The sequence below is a fragment of the Epargyreus clarus genome, unplaced genomic scaffold (assembly GCF_041222505.1).
Source record: "Epargyreus clarus isolate Ecla_fem2 unplaced genomic scaffold, WU_Ecla_fem_2.2 ptg000007l, whole genome shotgun sequence".
Taxonomy (NCBI): Eukaryota; Metazoa; Arthropoda; class Insecta; order Lepidoptera; family Hesperiidae; genus Epargyreus; species Epargyreus clarus.
The window spans coordinates 21,946,427-21,962,801 of NW_027332215.1; the positions used below are offsets into that span (position 1 = coordinate 21,946,427).

At 42.9% G+C, this 16,375-nt stretch overlaps 1 protein-coding gene across 1 annotated transcript; it reads left to right on the forward strand.

Annotated features, from left to right (window-relative positions):
- The first annotated feature begins 9,208 nt into the window (after positions 1–9,208).
- Positions 9,209–11,610, forward strand: LOC140743661 (uncharacterized). The gene has a single exon (XM_073075104.1). It carries the CDS (start codon positions 9,548–9,550, stop codon positions 10,688–10,690), a length of 1,143 nt encoding a protein of 380 aa, XP_072931205.1. The 5' UTR covers positions 9,209–9,547; the 3' UTR covers positions 10,691–11,610.
- Positions 11,611–16,375: the final 4,765 nt, after the last annotated feature.

Below are 16,375 nucleotides of genomic sequence, written 5' to 3' on the forward strand. Positions count from 1 at the left end.
CTTCATCTATGAATGCAGGTACATCGGATGACAAACTTATTTATTATTCGTTATATTTAAACTTATTATAAATATTTTAGTATACATTTCACAGTTAATGATAAATATTATAAAGGGCCATCTTAATAAAAATGTAATAAACAAATAAAATATGAACTTTCACCCTTTCGTCAATTATTTGTTATGAGTTATTAAAACAAACTTTTTGTTTTAACGACTGAATTATTTTTTATTTTCTTTTGTGTTCTAACATTAGAGGGTAGAACCCTTTGGGGTTCGACTCCGGCAGCACCACCGCCACACCTATTTCTGCCTTATAACAGCAGTGTTATGCGCTGCTGTGTTCTGGTTTGAAGGATGTGGTAAGGAAGACATACTTTTGCAACGTGTTCCAGCTTCGTACTCAGGGGTAGCGGCGCATCTGTGGCCGACCTCTGGTAGGAAATACTAGGAATATCTGATCATATCTAGAGTTGATTAAAGATGACCATGGGCGGCAGTAGCCACTTACCATCAGGTGGACTGCATGCTCGTCCGCTTCCCATGTTATTATAAAGAAAAAAACCTAACCAATCGTATGTTAAATGTCCAACCACAAAACTTGTATGTAATCAAAAATCGATAAAAAATAAGATTATAGAAAATAAATGTACTGTTAATTTTAATTCTTAATGTTAGTTTAATTCTTTTATGAAGTCTCAACGTATGTTATTCAATAATTAGTAATTTATGCTTCGAAGACCTATAAATAGTACCTATTATACCCGGTTTAATTAATATTATCTTATTCATCTTATGCATGTATGTATGTTAGTTTTGGTCAATTCCTGCTAAGCAAATTTGACCCACCTCCAAGTATCTGATTGAGCTGTAATTTTGCAAGCATGGATCGCGTAACAATGATTGTAATAAGGAGCTGATTTGACCCGGAAGGTGGCCACAGAAATCCAGTATACTATACATACATACTACATACATACATAAATACAAGGTAACTTTTTAAGTGAGCCTTCATGGAAAAATCCGAGACTACTCGTATATTAAAAAAAAAAACAGTTTTCCCTAGCCAGGAATCTAATGAGCTTATATTGAAAAAAACACCCTATATCATTTCACCATTAGATAGTGTCGCTTATAGGAATCAAATTCTAGGAATTAGGTAATGATTAATTACAAACGAAAGGAAAAGGCTCATTTTGAATAATATATAATAATATTGAAGATACATAATCATAATACATATATGTATTCTCATATTGACTTATTTTGAGGGATCTACACTTTTTCTTTTAAAACCACAGACTTCTCATAGGTTTTCTTGTAAAATAAGTAAAGAACGATTTTCTGAATTGTTTTTAATATTCTATCTCCGGTGGTTTCGGAGATCAGGGGAGGGGTCATTTTTGGACTTCTTTCTGGAATAACTTTAAAATTACTGATTGAAGAAAATATAACAAATATATATTTGAAATCTCCACTAGAAGCCCTTTTAATTGATATGCCACACGATGCAGTTTGCCAAACTTATTTTTATTTTTTATTTTGTCCCCAAAAACTCACCCCCCCCCCCCCCCGAACGGGTTGCCACCTTGGGCTTTACGGCAGAGATACTCATACCGGAAGGCGAAGGGTGAAGGACCAGACTAAGAGCGGCCCAGGGGAGCTCACCCCTTAAAAAGATGCAAAAATGGAAAAGGCTAGTTGTCAAAGTAGTAACCAGGTGGGTACCCGAAAGGGAGAATCCCACCCCTCTGCTACGGCGGAGGGCAGCCCCTCGTACTCTGGGGGGGGCAGCAACTGCCTCATAGGTCGGCAATCCGCCGACCTCCGTCAATACGACCCATGCATACCCATAATGAACTCCGAATTAGCTTGCGAGAAAGGCAAATTGCCCGCTGCACAAGCGGCGAAGAGGAAAACGCGGCAGTTAAAGGTCGGGCAGTAGCTCCACCTACACCAGCCGTCTCGTCAGATGCGGATGAGTTGTCGGACTGTTCTCTTATGTCAGGAGTGTCAGAACAGTCCACAGCCATGCCCGTAAGAGGGCGCTTACGGCGACGAATAGCGGGAGCGAACGGCCAAAAAAGAAGCCGGTGAAACCCCAGTCGGAAGATGGTGATTTTATGATCCCAATGGCCAAGACCAAATCAAAGGCTGTCCTGCCTAGTGCGGAGAAACTAGGCAAAGCACTAGCAACCACTGCACACCTTTTTTTTTTTTTTTTTTTTTTTTTTTTGTTTACGAGGGGGAAACCTTCAAAAGGTACCCGACGACGTGGGAGCGACGCCGGGTTATGTGGGATTTTTACCGCACTAAAACCCCCCCGGTGGTCGTCCTCAACGCTTGTTGGAGAACTCCGGGATCTCCGAGGGAACACAACCGGAGTCCTCCAAGCGCAATGCCCCGATCGGGCTCTACCCTGGGGGAGCACTTTTGGCTCCTCCCACACCATCTGGTGTTTACGACGGTATGCGACCACACATACCGTCGTCCTTCCCGGGGTTGCTTGCTAGACGGTCCGAGCTCCCACTCTTGCCACCCGCAACCCCGGAAGCCCCCTTTTAGTCGCCTCTTACGACAGGCAGGGGATACCGTAGCCCTATTCTACTCCCGAGACTACAGGGACAAACCACTGCACACCTGGAACAGGAGAATGCGATGCTACGTTCCCAGCTTGCTGGTCTGCACGGGAAGTTCGACGCCCTTACGGCGGAGCTGAACGAGCTGCGCGCGTTGCGCTGCGAGTGCGAAATGCTGACCTTGGTCGCCCAGCTGACCATCGGCTCGGTGGGAGGAGGTGTTCGCCTCCGAAGCGAAGGCGCCGGGGCATTGGAGTGAGCGAGACAGCGGTCATGGCTGCCGGCTCAACACGGACAGATGGGCCTGCGCGTCCAAGCGCTTCGTCCCATTGTCCAACAGCGGAAGCGATGGACTCTTGATGGATAGGTCTCCGTCACTTAAGATCCTCCAGGGGAACCTGAACCACTGCCGCGGGGCGTAGGACTTGCTCCAGCAATGCCTCGTGGACTGCTCGGTTGCCTTGTCAGTGGTGGCGGAGCCCTATTCAGTTCCGGAGCATCCGCGATGGGTCAGAGACGACGTGCCGTCGCCGTGTACTGGACAGGTGGCGAAGGAGATCCTCCGTGCTCCAAACTTCACTCCGAGCGGAGCATAGTCGCGGTGGAGTGGGGTCCCCTCGCGGTTTTGGGGTGTTATGTTTCCCCTAACTGTAGTCTGGCGACATACGAGGAATTCCTCGACCGTTTGGCAAGCTGTGTGCGCTCCTGTCTTCCCCGCCCAGTGATCGTACTTGGCGATTTTAACGCGCATTCGAGGGCCTGGGGAAACAGGCGCGACACCGTCAGGGGTCGAGCAACACTCGAGTGGGCGGCCGGGCTGGACCTGCGTCTGCTTAATCGTGGCTCGGTCAGCACGTGCGTACGTTGGCAGGGAGAATCGATTGTTGACCTTTCGTGGGCGACTCTCTCTGCCGAGCGCTTGGTCACGGATTGGAGGGTGGCCGAAGACCTCGTCACGTTGTCTGACCATCGCCACATACTGCTAGACGTAGTTTTGCAGCTCCCGGCTGCCGACACACGCCGCCAGGCTAACGACCATCCGCGTCGGTGGGCACGAAAGCGTCTTAACCACGACGTCGCTGCTGCCTATGTCGTGGACTGGTCCAACGCCGCTGAAGGGGATGCCCAGGTCGATCCGGAAGATGAGGCGATCCGGCTCAGGGATGACATGACGGCAATCTGCGAATCCGCGATGCCGCGTGTCAGACCTGGCTGGAGACGCCCTGTGTACTGGTGGTCGGAGCGCATTGCATGTTTGCGCGCAGCTTGCCTGCGAGCTCGACGCCAGTACACTCGGGCTCGACGACGCCGATGGACTGGCGCCGCGGAACGGCAGGAGAAGTACGTGGAGTGCAGGGCCGCAACAACATTGCTTCAGGGCGCTATCGCCGATAGCAAGGCCCGGAACTGGAGCGCACTCGTGGAGGGGCTGGACCGAGACCCATGGGGGCGTCCTTACAAGATGGTACTCGGTAAGCTACGTCCATGGGTGCCTCCACTGACGGAAACCCTAGACCCGATTTTCGTCGACACAGTGGTTGACAGCTTGTTCCCAGGAACCGCTGATGAGTCGGGTTTTTCCGCGGCGCTGCCGGATCTCCCCGTCTGGTCGGAGGAGCTGACAGTGGCGGAGAGCGAGCTCGACGGGGCCGTTAAGCACATGTCGAAGCGGAATACTGCGCCGGGACCGGACGGAATTCCAGGGCAGGCTTGGGTCTTAGCGCTGACAGTGCTGGGGGGAGGCTTCGAAGACTGTTCACCGCTTGCTTCCGGTACGGAAGTTTCCCTTCTGAGTGGAGACGGGCGAAGCTCGTATTATTGCACAGGCGGGGCAAGCCGCGAGACTCTCCATCAGCGTACAGACCCATTTACCTGTTGGACGAGGCGGGCAAGCTATTCGAGCGGATCATCTCCGCACGGATTAGCCAGCATCTTGTATGCCACGGCCCGGACCTGTCTGAAAACCAATTCAGCTTCCGGCAGTAGCGCTCAACTGTCGACGCGATCCTCCGTGTCCGCACACTCTCAGAGCAGGCCATCTCCCAGGGTAGAGTAGTCCTGGCGGTTAGCCTTGACATAGTCAACGTTTTTAACTGGAGTGCGATTATAGACGGGCTGTCTGTCCATCAGGTGCCTTCCTATTTGCGGAATGTCCTGAAGGCGTATCTGTCGGACAGACACATCAGCTCCCCAGTCCGTTAAGGGAGCGTTCGCGAGAGGAGCGTCGTGCGTGGGGTACCGCAGGGTTCGGTACTGGGTCCATTGCTGTGGAATATCGCTTACGACGCGGTGCTGAGAACGGTGCTCCCGGATGGAGTGTGCATCGTCTGCTATGCCGATGACACCCTCGTCCTCACCGAAGGGGAGTGTTTTAGTAGGACGGTTCGGCTAGCAGAGCTCGGGGTGGCACGCGTCATAGAGAATATCCACAGGTTGGGCCTCCAGATAGCATCCCATAAAACCGAGGCGATGTGGTTCCACGGCCGCAGGCCGAGTGTCGTACCAGCTGAGACCTCAGTGCGTGTCGGTGATACGGACGTCCGGATAGGCGGGTACATGAAGTACCTTGGCCTAACACTGGACGGCCGCTGGCGCCTCAACGAGCACTTTGATCGTCTCGTCCCCCGGATTCATAAGGTAGCGGGTGCAATGCACAGACTGCTGCCAAATCTCGGGGGACCAAAGGAAGAAGTCCACCGCCTATACGCTCGATCGCGCTCTACGGTGCGCCGGTATGGTCGGACAGGTTGTCTGGCTGCCGGCGCCTTGCGCGGAAACTTAACTCCGCGCAACATACGATCGCGATCAGAGTCGCCCGTGGGTATCGTACCATATCGTACGAGGCGGCGACAGTCCTGAGGCGGTTTCCGCCCCTGGACATTCTGGCGGATATGGATGCACGGCTCGTTAATAAGATCCGCGTCCTCTGTCAGAGGACTGAACCCTTCACTGAAGAAACGGTCGAAGTGCTTCGGAGGAGGGCCAGGTGGCGCGCTCTGAGGTGCTGGCGAGATCGGCTATTGGGACCACGTAACATACGCCAACGGGTGGTCGATGCTATCGTACCGAACTTTCGGGCTTGGCTCATTGCCAAAGGTCGTGTCACCTTCCGGCGGTATGTGTGGTCGGATACCGTTGTGCACACCAGATGGTGTGGCGAGCGTCACGCTCACCTGGGAGGAGCCCGATGGGGCAACGCGCTAAGAGGACTCCGGTTGCGTTCCTCTGGAGATCCCGGAGTCCTCTACGCAGCGCAGAGGACGGCCACCGGGGGGGTTTTAGTGCGGTAAGATTCCCATATAACCCCGTGCCGCTCCCACGGCACAGGGTACCTTTTGAAGGTTTCCCCTTCGTAACCGAAAAAAAAAGGCCAAACTGAAAGTTTTTAGAACAAGCCACTTATAAACATTATATTAAATAGTTCAAAAAACTAAAAACGTGTTTTTTAGTTTTTTGAACTATATTTATTTTATTAATTTTTAGTATTTGTTGTTAAAGCGACCATCATTATGCATCGTCTGTAAAAAAATCAAGTGTCTATCTATTACGCTTTAAGAGATAAAGCCCTGTGACCCACGAACAGACAGCGGAGGGTTTCGTTTTACCCTTTGAGTACGGAATCCTAAAAATCATTCTACAAGATGGCATTATAGATATGGTTCAGTACATTTATAGGGAAATAACTAAGGAGTTATAGGGAAATAACATTATTATTTTTCAAAACTAAAAATCAATCTAGTAACTTTGCGTGAACTTTCTTTAAGGCGCTTTCTCTCGCTTCGAAAATCGTTAATCCTGGGAATGTTGATAAGGACAATGGTACAAAATTATTAAAATCATGTATTGTCATCGGTTTTTGATATTTTTTCAAAATTTTGAATTAGCCTGAACGTTCAAAGTGGATAGAAATCGGGTTCAAAGATTCCGTTACTCTGTTACGTACGTACATACATACATACAACCCAAGCTAATAAAAGCGTGTTAAAAATAAGTTTAAATTTTGAAAAAAGAACTCTTTACCAATATTATTAGGTATATATTTCATTAATTTGTCATTTGTTTTACGATTTGGCGGCAAATTGAAAATTGTTTATGCACGACAGCATGAATATAAGTCGAGAAAATTTTCGTGCAATGATTTTTTATGACTCGATGTCATTTAAGTCAACAAGAAAGTTATGATAGACTTCGATCGGCCTTTCACGATGAAGCCCCATCTCGTGCCACAGTTTAAAACTGGTTTAATGAATTTAAACGTGGTCGCACTAATCTCATCGATGATCTGCGTGAGGGACGCCCTTCTACAGCGACGACTGAAGATAACATCAGTGTTGTGCGGCGTATCATAGAGACTGACAAAAGAGTGACCTATCAGCAGATTCGGACAAGCCTAGGCATTGGTATGAGTCAAGTGCACAAAATCCTCCATGAACATTTAGCGGTCAGGAAGCTTTGTGCCCGCTGGATACCTCATCATTTAACCGAGGCCCAAAAACTACACGGCCGAGAAATGATTAAATAATTTAACGGAGGAGACTCAAATGCTGTGTTCGACATAGTAACGCGTGACGCAACCTGAATTTATTGCTATGATCCGGAAATCAAAAGGCAGTCTGCTAAGTGGGTGTTTCCTTCCGAGAAGTTGTCAACCACAGTGGAGAGAGTTCGAAGTGATGGAAAGAAGATGGCGGCCTCGTTCTTCGAAAGGACAAGGACGCGACAATTGTCTTAAAGGATCATAAAACGGTCAATGCAGAGTGGTACACTAATAATTGTTTGCCACTTGTCTTGGAAAAAGTTCGCGAGAAACGACCTCGCAGCAGGATCCTCCTTCACCACGGCAATGCCTCGTTGCACACCGCCAGGAAAACGATTAACTATTTAGTGACCTCAGACGTGGAATTACTGAGTCACCCGCCGTATAGCCTTAGCCGTATACTCTGCGAATTTTATTTATTCCCGAAAATAAAAGAAAATCTTCGAGAAAAACGTTTTACGGACGCCGAGGAAGGAGTGGTGGAAGCGTTTCAAAAGGCAAAGTGGAATGGGCAAAGTGCTTTTCTCAGTGGTTCCATCGAATGCAGCGATGTATTGATGTGAACGGACACTATTTTGAAAAGTAATAATAAAATAAATAACTTGTTAGTTTGCTTAGTTTTTGATTTTCTAAGAACTTTCAGTTTGACCCTCGTACAGAACCCTAAAACACTAAATATTATGAGAAACAAAAACAAAACGGCTTGTTTTTGAGATTACCGTGCACACATATTTTTTTATTGTTTATCCTAACGATTAAGCAGACGTGCTACCTGCTGGAAAGTAGTCAACGCCGCCTGTGGATATTTGCAGCACCAGAGGAGTCGCCAATGAATCGCCGGCTTTGAAGGAGAGCTCTTTTTGCACCTTTTTTGAAGAGCTCCACGTCACACACTCACAGCTGATGTGGATGGAACTTCATCCTTCGGCGAGTTAGTGATGGAGGAATGGTGACGTAGTCACCAGGTCAAATAGTTCCTCAGAACAGTCACCATTGTAAAGCCGGTAGAACACACAGAGGGAACCTATGTCCCTCAGTAAACTCAAAGTTTCTAACCGATCGGAGATCATCGGGTCGCTGACGTTTCGGACGGAATCCAAATTACCCCGGTACTGCAAGTCACACAATTAGTCAACTCCCAGGATCCCCACACTTTTACCAATGGTGAATTCCTTGGAATCGTGGCGCGATGATAAAATAGGTATTAGGTATGTTATTTTATCGGTACACGCGCAGACTTGTGTCTTCGTGGGGTTAAACTCAACAAGGTTAAATCGACCCCATGTCGAGACCTGCTCCAAAGAGTCCTCAGACACAAGTCGGATTCCGCTTTCTTCCACAAAAGACCGAGAGGTGTTTGTGCGGCCTGTATACGTAGCGTCTCCCGTAATATCATCTGCATAATAATGTATGCTGCCTATTTGTTGCAACATATCATTGATATGCAGAAGTAATAGTGTGGGGATGAGGACTGAGCCCTGGGGCACGGCAGCGTTTACAGGTTTCATGTCAGAACAGCACCCGTCGACGACGGCGACGACTTTGTTCTGCCGCTCCGACAGAAAGCTGGTTGCCCATGCGCATAACCTCTCAGGAAGTCCGTAAAGCTAAGCGAGAAGTGCCCTATGCCAGACCCGGCCAAAGGCCTTAACGATATCAAGGCTAAGCGCCAACGCCTCCTCATTGCTCTCAATGGCTTGCACTCATCGGTGTGTGAGATACACCAGAAAGTCACCAGCTGAACGGCATATAGACAAACACATAAAATTAAAATACTCTTGCGTATATAAAGGACCCTATTGTGATTTTTTACATATATTTGCCATGTACAGACAGCGATACATAAAATACTAACATTACAACGCAACATTTAGTGGCTTTATATTCCCCAATTATTTGTAAACGGCGGTTCCCGTACTACGATAAACTTCGCGCGTTTTTTCGGGAATATAGTTCTAAAATTATAAGGAAATACAAAATCACTGATAACTTTTAACATATATTTTTACAAAATAGTTTCTTTAACCACAGTTATCAAAATAATATTTAAAAGTAATATGAATGTGATGCTAGGTATCAAGATTGTCATGTCAAATCAAAGGCTCTATGGACCCTATTTCAGGTGATAAATAGTCTGTGCTCTATTTCATTAGTCCCGAAGAGAAAATAATCAATAACTTTTCATTTCCAAATTAAGGCGGTGGTGAGCAGTGAACACAGTACATTCTACTCTCGTAGCGAGAGCACCGTATCGGGTCTGCATCGTATTGAATTGCAACAAGTGCGATTTCAAGCAATACTCATTTATTATTACTTGTTTTAAACAAGTGAATAATATATTTACTTAATTTAATTGTCGCGCCGCAGCTGCGGCGCATCAATTTCCAAAATTTTCGAGCCCAATCACGCTGCACTCTTATCGATCGCGAACATGGCGAGGATCAGAAACACTATAAAAGAAGTTTCCATACCCAACATGAGCATCGGGTCATCTTGCTGGGTCGATATCACCTACATCAATAATCCTCATAGCTTCTACGTTCGGCCTCGAGCGTACGGTGTACACATGCCTTACCTGCAAGCTCGTGGAGAAAAGATTCATCCCTCCCAGATAAGGGTTGGGGATGTTCACATCTTTAAATCCAGAATGCTGAGGTGCTACGCGCGTGGGAAAATCGTCGAGATCGAGGATGACCATGAGCCTTTATACAAGCTGCTGGCTATTGATTACGGGTGCATTGAGGTAGATGTGTCCATTCACAGGATCTGGCATCTGTATCACAAGGCCAATGTGCCTGGGTTGGTGACTCACTGCCAGCTCGCTGACTGTATGCCACTCGGCAACACCTGGAGTAGCGATGCCATAGAAGCTATGAAAGACTTCATGGAAGGAGAGCGAGCCAAAATAATTATTCGAAGCAAGGCGCCCGGGATTGTAGCTGTGGAGCTGCATAACTCCTGTCCCGATGACATATCGACTTTGCTCACACTCACCGGATACACTACCTTCGAGTATGTGTACAATTCTCCGATGGAGTACCCAATGTTACTGCAACACTACAACATGCCTAGGGGACTCCATGTCAATGTTCCCATGCAGGTCCGAATGACCTCTGGGACATTTCCCGAAAACTTTTATGTGGTTCTGGTCGAAGAGTACCAAGTCTACATGCAAGATAGAAATGACTTCCGCCACTATGCCCAAAACCAAATTTCAAGGCGCTTACAAGACCTCAGGATTGGTGCGCCTGTTGCCGTTTACTACTTGGCTCAAAATGAATATGAGAGAGGAATCGTCAAGGAATTACACCCTGTGACACAGACAGTCCGTGTGAAGCTGGTGGACATTGGCACTGAAGTTGTGGAGGATATTGGCAGAATTAAGGCGGTACCCGAGTGGTACTTACGCATTCCAGCGAGGGCAATCTACTGCACCGTACACAGGGGCCGGTTCCTGGAGACAGACAGACTCGAGCAGTTTACAAATCCCCATGGCGAATTCGTGGTTACGATTGATGAACTGGGCCCCGCCCATGGCCCACATGTAGTCACAGTTTCTCGCATAATATCCTAAATTTATAACTTATGTTTTTTATTTTTATTAACATTCAGTAAGATCTGAGTATATTTGATATTGCTGTCTTCATATCCTCTTTAATATCCATATATTTTTGAACCCTTTTTCAAAGTAATATCTTGATAGTAGATATTGTTCCGTTAAAGTAAACACTATTTAATTAAATATTTTGCAAAAATTCTAATTTCTTACATGTCTATTTTTGTTAAATATATTTTATGAAAATCCAAGGAATATTAAGCACAAAAAATTATGTTCTCCTTTTTGTGAAATCTCTAAATGTATTAAGCATGTAATCAATATTTATAGTTATTATTATGATATTAAAGTAATCATGTAGATTTAAATATTTAACTTTAAATATTAAGTAAAATATTACTCAACGAGTTACCACTTTATGGGAGCTTGACTTGAAGAGAATGATGAGTGTTGAAAGTTAAAGTAGAAGGGAGCGGCAGCATCTTGAATTGTGAAGATTACACTCCCCTCAATGACACTATGACTCAGTACCGGACAGCAGTGAAGAGTAGATAAAGGAGAGACTCAGAACAACTATGAAGATATATTGAATACCATTGAAATTGTTGAGAATCATTCACTCCCAGTTAGATATTCAGGAATATGAATCTGATTTCTTAGCTGTACCGTACCACATAGATTCCAGTATGCATTTTACTACTTTTAGTGGTTATAATACCAAGAAGGTATCATTTTGATGTTGTAAAAGATTTTTATTTTATTTATGTGATGGTTGATAACCAAATTTCTTTATATTAAGGTCTTTTAAAAATATCTTGATGTTCTAGTTGTAGCCCTAGGCTACTATATCAGTCATTATGAGTATTATTATTAGAGAACACGACATAAATATTGTAATAATATATACCTTTTGAAAAATTAAAATATTCTGAACTCAAGTGTTTGTTTATTTTATACCCCCAGAAATTACTCAATAATATTAACAATTAAAAAAAAGAACTGTTTTTTTTTACAATACAAGAAAGGTAACTGAGCAAACGGTCTTACCTACTGATGAAGTGGTCAGTAGCTCATGGGCTACCACATGGTCATGGATAACTTACAAAAAACAAAGAAAATGTGTTAGGAGTAATTAAGTGTTTTAGCTAAGGTGAGACCTGATTTTGAAGAAGCAGTGATTCCAAAATTTACAATACAATTAAAAGTTACACTCTGTGAAACCCAATTGCATACATGAAGGTGTTAAATGTTCATGGCCAAGGACTGAATGTCCATGGACATGACTGTGGCTTATCAGTCTGTTGAGGATGGAAATAATGTTCACAGAATGCTAAGTAAATTCCCATTCCAAGGTAATGTTAAATCCCATTACTGTGACTAATTACACCACAGATGCTGGTGCTACTAAGAATCTGTACAATTATATATTCTCTATGATATATAGGAACTAGGTATAATAGTAAGACATTTTGACAAAATTTAAGTCCTATATCCAATGTAATAGTGGTCACTGTTTCCACATTTACACATTAGAAATACCTTTGTTTTGGAACATGTAAGTTAACAAGCATGGACTTTCGCTGATTGACTTATGAGGCAACATCAGGAAGAGCAATACATCTGTGATCCTCTTCAGGTAAGACATGTTCTTGTAGAGATGGTCACAGATGTCCAAATGGCGCAGTGACTTTGTGGTGCTCCTCTGGAGGCACCATCACAACACCTAATTCTTTCTAATAATAAGTGTTAAGCACTGCTAAGTTCTGGTTTGAAAGAGGTAAAAGGCATTTATGGCCTCACCCAGGTATGCCTTCTCCTTGCCAAAGGTTTAATTACAGATGCCAATAAGCTATAGCCGTAGCAGCAGTAGCCACTTGCTATTAAGTAGACTCTATGAGTATATTATAAAAAAAGGCTGTTCCATAGAGTTTATTGCAATGTCCATGGAACGCAATGACCATTTACCATTAGGTGGAGTGTAAGCTCACAGTACGCTTAGGGTTCATCTCTACAGGAACCATTGTCACACTCACTCCTACCTAATAACAGTGCTTAATGTTGCTGTCCTGCTTTGAAAGGGTGGTAAGAGTAAATAACTTATCCAAGATGTTCCAACTTAGCCCTCAAAGGTAGCAACGCATGTGTGGTCAGCTCGGGTGATAATATAGGGTGATTACACATATATACTTTTTTTTTTTTTTTATAATATAGGAGTAGCAGACGAGCATGCAGTCCACCTGATGGTAAGTGGCTACTGCCGCCCATGGACATCTGTAATCAACCCCAGATAGGATTAGATATTCCTACCTGAGGTCGGCCACAGATGCGCCGCTACCCCTGAGGACTAAGCTGGAACGCCTCGGAAAAGTCTGTCTCCCTTACCACACCCTTCAAACCGGAACACAGCAGCGCCTGACACTGCTGTTATTAGGTAGAAATAGGTGTGGCGGTGGTGCCGCCGGAGTCGAACCAAAAGGGGTTCTACCACCTTCAAATACTTAGATGGCAGTGACCACTTTCTGTCAAGTGGACTGCATGCTCGTTTGCTTCTTCTATAAATAAAATAAAAGCTCGTTTGCTACTCCAATCATATAAAAAACATAATACTTCTACAATATCGCAGGCATTCATGAATGTTCATTTGTTCCTGCTCAAAATCTTGATGTGTCAGATGACATCGGCCAACACAGTTTATTACAATGGTCATATCTTTGTTATAGTCCGCGCCAACCTGATAGTTCGCTCAGTAGTTGTTGCGAGCAGGTATTGTCATACAATTTGCTGTGGCGACGCGATTCATTTCTATATTCAGAGCAGACTAGCAGTTTTACGCGGACTATACCTATATTGCTAATGTAAAGAACTGAACTTCTGATTTTGTCTGTTTCGTTACTGCAACCATAACTTACTAACTTAGCTTACAGATTGGTGCCCACTATTACCAGATGGGATATGGCTAAACCATTTTAAAAGTACTTAATGTCTAGAGGAAATCCTATGATTAGTGGATACCTAGAGTAAAGTACTTAATAAATAATTGCTCATGCCTCGTTTGACTGAATATCTCAAGTTAAACTGAATATCCATGATATTCCAGCATATCAATCACTTATGACTGAAATCTTGACAATTTAAGATTAGGTAATACTTATATCCTTTCATCCTGTCTTGTATGAAATTGAAATGTCTAATTTCATTTAAAACGTAGTGATTATATTCTCTTTGATTTCATTATTGTTAAGGGATGTGCATTGCGGATCATCATTGATTTGGTTTTTTTTCCTGGGGAAAATTGTGCCCCATGCCAGTACCTACTCATCTGCCTCGACACACCCTTGAAAAACCAGACAACACCCCTGCACACTATTTTAAGGCGGTTTGTTATTAAAATTTGATTTTAGTGAATGTTCGATCCTCTAATGGTAGGCACGATCATTGTCTAGGTACAATAATTGTAGGTACTACAATTACAAAAATTGCAACAGCTTAATGCCAGGTTATAAACGTTCTAAAATAATTTATAAATAAAGATTGTACTTTGAACCAAATATTTTGGTTGTAATAGTTGTTTTATTTATGTAAGTACATAAATGGTGAAATATATATTACGTCTAGATACCTAGGCCAGGTCCCAGGCATAGCTGGGACCTCGGTAATAATAATATGCATAGCTATATAATAGATCGCCATACTCTATTATATTCAAAACATATTGAAATTGTTCATAAGGTATCTATTAATGTTTCACAACATATACCGTGAAACACGCCAAGATTGCCCACATTTTCAGGAAAAAACTGTTTATTTCAAGATTTTTGTATGAATCCCTATACATATTTTTGTATCTATAGGAACTTTAAGATCATGTACATACTTTAAGTGATCAAAATCCAGTATTTACTAACATTTTTCCCATCAAATACCCAATTTTCATGGCGGGCAAAATTATCTGGACTTCTAGCCAACATTACCCACCTTGGTTTTTGGTGGAATTATAGCCTTTGACGTACGTAGCCTTGTACGAATGATATAAGAACCAATAAAAGATTTTTGGCAATAAAGGCCATCGCTCAGAAAATTAAGTCAATATCGTAAATACTTGCCCATTAAAGCGAATGGGCAATGTTAACCTGACATTTTCGCTTCTTTCCATACAAACCCAACGTGCTTACGTAAAAGTGCTAGGGTTGTCACAATTGAGTAGATACGATAGAGTAATATATGATAGAGTATATACACATACAAACACAGCTGCAAGAGGTAAATAACACAATTCTAAATTGCAAAGTTCTTTAATTGTCGTATTCTAGTTACGTTTTAATTCTAGTTTTTGTTTACATTTAATTTTATTTATTTATTATTGAATGTAATTACGTAATTTTTTTTCAAGTATTCATGAACCAATAGCTTTAAATCAAGCTTTGTAACTGGAGACCGAAAAGTGCTAGACGCTTGTAGGACCTTCACAATTTTGTCCTCCTCTTCGGTTGAAAGCGCTGTGGGATGTCCAACAGACTTCGTGTGTACTTGTTTAATTTTGTGAACTATTGATCTCCTTGGAATTCCGAACTGCCTTTCAGCATCTTTTGATGAAATCTGACCTGATTGAACAGCTTCACACGCAAGCATTAACATTTCTTCTGAATATTTTTTTACATTCTGAATTCAAGTTCCCGTCTTGATCTTCTTGGTCGAATTTATGTTTGTTGCTCTGAAATACAAAATAGATATTAATAGACATTAAAGTAAGTACTAAACTAAATTTTAGTCTCAGGCATTTTTTTGTCTATTTAATGAATTCTGCATATTAAATAATTTCACAATTCCCTTCAGAGAAAAATATCTTTAATTTTACGTAGGTACTATAAATAACTCAAAATTAATAAAAATAATGAATGAAATCACGAAAATAAACTGTTGAAAAAACATTTTCAGTGTGAACTTAGAATGATTAGGGTATCAAAAATCCGTTTTGGAGTTTTGGTGAGATAAAACCACAAACATATACATACATGTATATATATAGGTAAACCTTTAATATGTTGCACTCTTTTTAGGTAGTTCAATTAAAAGAAAGTGTCAACCCTAGACGTTTTTTGATGGCGGGCAATGTTGACAACCACACGGCTGAACATTACTGTGTAACTTTGCCACTCCTCATAACTTTTGTTATATACAAGTTACAGAAACGAAATTATCATTAAAATACTTAATGGATTGTTAAATAAAACAAATAATCGATAAAACTTACCTGCGTCTTCTCCATGATGCACAATTCACTTTCAATTTACGTATGAATTTGGCCCGCAAAAATACACTGTGAACTCGACAGGTGCTGGCAGGTAACTGAATGAGGTATGGAACATCCGCGCTACTCAGTGTTGCCACATGTATATTTTATTTTTTACTAATGTTATCAGTGTTGCCGTAAGTTTTCTACTTTTTTCGAAATTAACAAATTTCTTTAAAAATTGTATTTCGGGCAAAGTACTGCTCGGTGGCAAAGTTGGCGTGTTTGACGGTATAAGGGTAACCCTTTTATATGTTGTGAAACATTATAATTTAATTCCGTAAACTTTTTAAGTACAGCTTGAAGATATAAGAATAAATAGATATATTTTAATGAATCTTGTAGATGAATATATTATTAAAAAACATAATTATTTAAAAATAAAGTTAATAAAATACCTAGTTTATATGTAT

Excerpts from the sequence above, each read along its gene's own strand:
- LOC140743661 (XM_073075104.1), top strand. The coding sequence starts at position 9,548 with ATGGCGAGGATCAGAAACACTATAAAAGAAGTTTCCATACCCAACATG.